The 7007-nt window shown below is 56.6% G+C and overlaps 1 protein-coding gene across 3 annotated transcripts in view; it reads right to left on the bottom strand.

Moving 5' to 3' along the window:
- Positions 1–1773: 1773 nt before the first annotated feature.
- Necab3 (N-terminal EF-hand calcium binding protein 3) overlaps positions 1774–7007 on the bottom strand; it is an 18998-nt gene continuing 13764 nt past the window's right edge. Inside the window, exons 6-13 of one of the 3 annotated variants that reach the window (XM_013010756.1) lie at positions 4569–4705; positions 4182–4300; positions 3940–4085; positions 3783–3836; positions 3280–3392; positions 3082–3159; positions 2608–2699; positions 1774–2508 (exon numbers count right to left, since the gene is read on the bottom strand). In XM_013010756.1, coding sequence (XP_012866210.1) covers positions 2480–2508; positions 2608–2699; positions 3082–3159; positions 3280–3392; positions 3783–3836; positions 3940–4085; positions 4182–4300; positions 4569–4705 — 768 coding nt within the window. In that variant the 3' untranslated portion in view covers positions 1774–2479. Of the gene's footprint in view, positions 2509–2607; positions 2700–3081; positions 3160–3279; positions 3393–3782; positions 3837–3939; positions 4086–4133; positions 4301–4568; positions 4706–7007 lie in introns of all 3 variants that reach the window. The other 2 variants (XM_013010757.1, XM_013010758.1) reach the window with 2 other exon arrangements.

The raw sequence follows: 7007 nt of genomic DNA on the forward strand, positions 1-7007 counted from the left end.
CTGTAGCTCAAGTGGTAGAGCGCTCGCCTTGAGCTGAAGAGCTGAGGGACAGCGCCCAGGCCCAGAGTTCAAGCCCCACAACCGACAAAAAAAAAAAAAAGCTCAGGTACCATGCCCAGGCCCTGAAGTCAAGCCGAGAGAGAGAGAGAGAGAGAGAGAAGGAGAGGAGGAAGAGAGGAGACAAAAGAAACTTGATTTCAAGTGGACTGCAGAGTGCTGGTTGGAGGGATGTGGTCACCATGGCAACACTTGAGCGCCCCTTGGGCAACTGCTTCACAGAGATGGTCCTTGAGGGGCAGAACCTAGAGAAGTAGTTGCTACGTTAGGCTACCTGAGCTCTCCGTGTGGTGTGTAGTGTATATGCATGTGTGCGCGCGCGCGTGCGCATTATAGTGTGTGATGTGTAATATGAGAAGTGGTTGCTATATTAGGCTTCCTGAGCTCTGTGTGTGGTGTGGTGTGTGTGCAGTTGTAGTGTATAGTGTGTGTGGTATGTAGTATATGTGAGGCACAGTGTATGCATGAATAGTTTGTGGTGTGTGTGTTGTGTAATGTGTGGTATGTAGTATGGTGTATAGTGTGGTGTTTGTGATGTGCAGTGTGTGTGTAGTGTGTGGTGTGTGGTGTATAGTATATGTGATGCACAATATACGTGTGTGCTATGTGGTATGTGTAATATGTGCTGTAAAGTATGGTGTGTGGTATGCAATGTGTGCTACTTAATGTGTAGTGTGTGTAGTATATGTAGTGTGTGGTGTATAGTGTGTGGTGTGTAGTATATGTGATACACTATGTATGTGCTGTGTGGTGTATATAGTATGTGGTATTCAGTATGGTGTGTAGTATGTGTGGTATGCAATGTGTGGTGTGTAATGTGTAGTGTGTGGTATATAGTGTGTGGTGTGTGGTGTATAGTGTGTGGTGTGTAGTATATGTGATGCACAATCTATGTATGTGTTGTGTGGGTATATAGTATGTGGTATTCAGTATGGTGTGTAGTATGTGTGGTATGCAATGTGTGGTAATGTGTAGTGTGTGGTATATAGTGTGTGTGTGGTGTATAGTGTGTAGTGTGTGGTGGTGTGTGTGGTGGTGTGTGTAGTGTGTGGTGTGCAATGTGTGGTGTGTATAGTGTAGTGTATGTGTGTATGGTGTGTAGTGTGTAGTATGTATAGTATGTGTGTGTATTACAATGTGGTTAACAAGACAGAGATGAAGATCGGCTTGTGAGTCTGCTCTGACATTGGAGAGCCTCCATCCTGACTCTCGGGTCCTCCTGTACTGGGCCTCCAGTCTTCTGTCAGCACTTCAGCTTGCAGGGTGCCGCCCCTGCTCACCTCCTCCTCTGACCTTCTGACCTTCCTTTCTGAGCCTGGTCAGCAGCTCCCCTCCTGCCTCTCACACTTTCTCCTCCTCTCCCTCCCCTCCCCCTCCCCCCCCCCCCCCGCCTCTGCGCAGGTCAGACGTGTCCTCTGCAGTTCTGGTATTGGATGCCCTGTTGATCCCCTGGGCAGGGCTGGTGGAGGTGACCCAGCCGCCATCCTGCATCTGCTCCACGTCAAGCAGCAGTGGCGTTCAGGCCCAGCCTCGTGAGGCAGCTTCTGTACAGGGAGGGGTTTCTCCATAGGAATCCCTGCAATGTGGGGAGCCTCAGACAGACTGACTGACTGACTCTTTCCATACTGCATTTCCAGTTAGGGAGGCCAGGGGTGCAGGGAGAATGATGAGGCGCCACCGAGATGACCAATGCCTTTTATTGCCTCCGTGCTGGGCTCTGGGGCTGGGGTTCCAGGGCTCTGAGGGGCAGCAGGCAACTCTAGGCCCAAATTATTGCTACTTTTCAAGGTCAACGTAGGGCTTCCCACAGTGCTTGGAGAATGAGTGGGGTGTGTGCGTGCAAATGGTATGCAAATGACATGCAAATCAACCCAGGATTCTCCAGAGGTCTCTGGTGCAGCCGTGGTTGCTGGAAGAGTCTAGAACCAGCTTGGTAGAGTGATGGGGACACCCAGGTCCTTACCCCACATTGTAGATAGATCTGGTCCGGTCTCAAGGGTCGAGGTTCAAGGGGTTGGGGGAGGGGGAAGTCCCTGAGCATCAGCCCTGATTCTCTCACTGGTTGGGGAGCAGCCTGGCCCCCGAGACAGGGCTCTACTAGGCTGCCAGAGAAGAAAGGGGCCTGCCTGCGGCACACAGCAAGGCAAGGGCAGGCAGGCCCAGATCCAGGCCTCTTGAGTCAGGTGCAAGTCCAGGTACCTCGGAAGCTACAAACAATAAAAACACATGGATAAATACACTAACAGAAAGCAAGTGCCCGCTTCCTGACCCCTGGGCTGGCTCTCCCCTCCACTGGCTCTGGCCTGGCCCCGGGTATGGAGGGAGACAAGGTCCTTGGTCTCAATGCCGAGTTGACCCCGTGCAGAAGGCTCTAGAAGGAGACAGGCAGGGTCTCAGGGTCCTTGGTTTAAGCAGGTCAGGCTCAGTTATTATTCATAATCCACCAGGAGGCTGTGGGTCAGAGGTTGGGGGGGGGGGTCAAGAGCCACAGGAGTCTCCTGCCCCTCCCGGGTGCCAGGGCTGTCGGGAGGAGTGGGGTCCCCAGCATACCTGGGAAGAACATGGTGGTGAGGGTGTCGGGGGCCCGCAGGTGGTCGATGAGGATGCGCTGGAAGGCCTTGCTGCAGGGCGACTGCTGGTGCCTGGGGAGGCCGAGGCGGGGTCAAGGCTGCAGCCATGGGCTCTGAGACCACGGTCTCCCATCCCACCCTGGACCTGTGGCCTGGGTTCAGATCCCAGGTCTTCCCTGTATGGCTCTAGCCTCCATGTCGCCCTCTGTGAAATGAGGGACGGGATCCACTTGACCAGGGCGCTGTGAGGATTGAACTAACGCACTGGCACTCACTTGCTGAATGCCTGCTGTGAGCCTGCGCTCACTTCACACAGCTCGTGCAGCCCGGAGGGGAGGGAGGGGGCTGGACTGGCATCACTCCTGCTTTGCAAAGGAGGACACTGGCACCCAGATTAGGACAGGTAACACATGGCCCTGGGCCTGACACACAGCGGGCTGTTACACTGACTCACCTTCTCCAGGAGGCCTCATCCTGCCAGAATTCATACAAGGTAAAGGAGCCGTGCTCTACCATCTTCTGGGCAGACACACTGCAGGGCCAAAGACACGGCCAGACCACTGCTGGGACCATGGCTGCCCAGCTGGGAGCCCTGCCCCCTCCCCACGGGCATCCACCCCCCCCCATGGTGAGCATAGCCCATCAAACTCACTGCAGACACTGGCTGTGGGCCCCTGTGACGTCCACGTAGCAGCACAGGGCCCGGCGGAAGTCCTGTAGGGCCTCCTCAGCCACCTGCACCTGTCTCTGGGCCACAAGGATGTGCTGCCAAGAGAGCTGCCAGTCATGGGGCGGGCCAGGCAGGGGGAGGACTCTGTCCTTCCTGTTTGGGCTGGGTCTGAGGTAAGGGCCCTGCCACCAACAAGCTTCCCGTAGACTCCATCTGCAAGGTCACTGCCTAAATCCAGCCAGCGCCCCTCTCTTCCACAGCTACCACCACTCCCTGCTGCTCTGGTCCAGTCTGCATCCCCTGCACCAGACCTGGCTGTTGGAAATACCAATACAGGAACTAGGTGCCCTGAGAGGGGACTTTCACAGGGTCACAGAGCAAGCACCAGAACCCAGACCCTGCCTGCCAGGACAAAGGGACAGCTGGTCACAAGGAATCCCTCATTCTGACCTGACAGCTAGAGACCTGCTCCTCCCCGGGCTCACCAAGTCAGGGCCCTTGGTGAGGTCCTCTTCATGCAGGGGTTCCAGCCGGGGAGCCTGGGAGGGACACAGAGTAGGGGGCCCAGCTCCCAGCATTACCCGGCATGGGTGGATGCCAGGCAGGGCCTGCCCCAAGAGCCATGGGCCACCAGCCCCTCACCTTGCACTCAAGCTGATCTATGAGCTCCTGGAGACGGTTGACCTGCAGCCGCCACTGCAACTCAGCCTCTGAGCTCTGTCCTGGGGTGGGAGGCCCAGAGGCCATCAGCCAATGACCTCCGAAGCTGAGCAGCCTCTCAGGATGAACTGGGAGCAATAGAACAGGCCTAAGGGAATGGGGGGGGTGTTCCATACCTGTCCTGGACCCTGTGAAGCCAGGCCCCCACCCTGCCACAGGCACACCTATGTCAGAGCAGCCAGGAGACCAGCTAGGTGACCGAATGACACTCCTCAGGGACCTGCGTCCTGTCCGCCGGCCACCATGGGGCCTGCGCTGAACTTCCACATTCTCTTCATCCAACCTAGGGGAAGTGGAGGGTCAGCCTGCTGCTCCCAGACCCAGGACCAAGGACAGAGGTCCTAGCACAGGACCAGGCCTGGGTGAGACAAATAGGCCTCTTGGAGCTTTGAAGCCCAGCCCCAAAGCCAGCTATCCCACATGACTGCCCTGCCCAAGAAAGTGGCCTCTAGGATGCGAGGATGCAGAAAGTGATGTCCTGAAGGGATTCAGAATGCAAGGACAAAGGGCATTGCACACTGGCCCTGCAGGCTGGCAGGGCCCTCACATACCGCAGGCCACGGGCCTGGGCCTCCAGGGTGTCCGACGCCCCCTCCAGCGAGCTCTGCAGGGCCTGTAGCTGGCTCACTGTCTCCCGAAGCAGGAAGCGAGTGACAAACTGGTCCACTTTGGAGGCTTGCTCATATTCCTGGGGACAGAGGAGGCAGGGTCAGCATCTCCTGACCCCGAACACACATTTCAGGGAGCCACCCATCCGGTGGGCTCCCCTGTGCCTATCAGAACAACACGAGAAGTATAAAGAACAGGGCAAACGCATCTGGCACAGCAGGAGCATGGAGGCCTAGGCCCCTGCTCTAGGCCTGGCCTCTATTCCCAGAAGATGCGACCTACTCAGAATCATGGGCCCACTAGGATGCTCGGCTTGTCTGGACCTCAAATCCATGGCAGCCAGGCATGGCAAGGAAGGGTGGGCTAGTGTGGAGGTCCCAGGCCATCCAAGGACCATTCTGACCCAAGGCAAGATGATATATGATATGGCAACAAGCCACATCTGCATATGCATCCACTCACCCATCCATCCCATTCCGTCCATCTACCTGTCCATCCTTCCATTCATTCTCTCTACTCACTCACTCACCTGTCCATCCACACTCTCACCCATCCACCCACCCACTCACTCATCTAGCTATCCATTCACCCATCCACTCAGTCATCCAACCATCCAGCCAGCCAGCCAATTCACCCATCTACCCATCCATCCATTCACTCATTCATCCATTATCTATCCACCCATCATCCATTCACTCATCCAACCATCCATCCAATCATGCATGGATGCATCCATCCATGTACGCAACTAACATTTACTGTGGGTTGTTGCTAGGAAGTACAGATATAAGACAACCAGGTCACTGTCCACAGTGTGTGTGTATACACACATACAACAGTGCCCTACACCTCCCCTCCATACCCTTTCCCAGGTGGGCAGAGATAGGGAAGCAGACCATGTACACGGCCTATGCTGCATATCTTGGGATTCTGATTCCCCAACAAGTTTCTTCATCTATAAAACAGGAATGATAACACTGAGCAGTCCAGGGGCCGCTACCTAGGAGTCTGTCCAGTGCTTGCACGTAAGTTCCTCATCCCAGAACTGTTATTGCTTTGCCAAACCTGGAGTCTAGCCAGGTGCCAGTAGCTCATGCCTATGACCTTCCTTGGAGTCTGAGATTGGAGGACAGTCTGTGAGAGTCTGATCTCCAATTAACCACCAAAACACCAGAAGTGGAGCCATGGCTCAGGTGGCAAAGCATCATCCTTGAGCAAAAAAGCAAAAGAATAGTACCCTGAATTCAAGTGTCAGGGCCAGAATTCAAGCCCAAGCTACCCCTCCCTCCTCACCAGAAAGCACCTCATAAACCCAGCTTCATTATGATCACTGGGCCTGATTTCACAGCTGGGAAACTAAGGCCAGGAAAAGTCTGGCATCATGTAGAAATCTGAATCCTCTGGGGATGCTGGGAAGAAGAGCTCTGAGCCTAGAGCTGCTGAGTCTGACCCATGAGGTCACAATACAACCTCCGCAGGTGGGGCAGGGCTGAGTCAGGCCCCTTGGCTAGAGGGCAGGGGAGAGGCAGCATGGGCTGTGGCCCCCACTGGTAACCAGCCCCCACCATGGGAAACAGCAGTTCCCACAAGAGGACCAAGGCACCGAAGCAGGCCCGCAAGGAGAAGCCGCCTGACATGGACAAGGGCCGCAGTAAACAGCAATTCTTCAGCCACCTCAAGAGGAAGAAGCCAAGTGTGAGTGAGGGCAAGTGGGGGACAGGTGGGGGCCGGTTGGCAAGGGTCCCTGGGCATGGGGGGCAGGAAGGGGGCTTAGAGTGCAGGCCTGTGGACATAAGAAAGGTTAAGGGATCCCTCTCGGGTAGGAGGCCGGTGGGTATGGGCTCTAAAAAGGGGGTTCACGAGGGGGTCCTCCTTACCCTGGACCAGTGGGCGGAGGCCAGGCATAGGAACATAGCCCTCTGCTATGTTCTCTCTCCCAGGTTCTGCTGGGAAGGAATAACTTCCCAAGCAGCTCTCCAGCCTTCAGCCTCAAAACGATTTGCTTCTCTTCCAAGGGGGAGAGGCTCTGGGCGGAGCCCGGGCATGAAGAGAGGGCAGGCAGGGATCTTCCCCTCGCAGCCTGGCGGGGAGGGCGAGCCCCTGGTGAGGCCGCTGCCTCCGGCAGGGAAAGATGAGCTTTCTCGGGGCCTGATGTGGGGGGGATGAGTGGGGTCCAGGGCACAGAGGGGCTGAGCCTGGGAGGCCCCGGGAGGCTGCGGGTCTGGGGGAAGGGGGGGGGCGTCGGGCGGCCTCGGTCGCGCGCCCGGCCCCAGGCGCGCTGTTCCCGACGCCCCACTCCCAGACCAAGATCGTGCTACTTTTCCCCCTGGACAAGCGGCAGCAGCTGGCCGAGGCGGCGGCGGCGGCGGCGGCGGCGGCAG

This window comes from Dipodomys ordii, unplaced genomic scaffold, assembly GCF_000151885.1.
Source record: "Dipodomys ordii isolate 6190 unplaced genomic scaffold, Dord_2.0 Scaffold13, whole genome shotgun sequence".
In the NCBI taxonomy this organism is placed as follows: Eukaryota; Metazoa; Chordata; class Mammalia; order Rodentia; family Heteromyidae; genus Dipodomys; species Dipodomys ordii.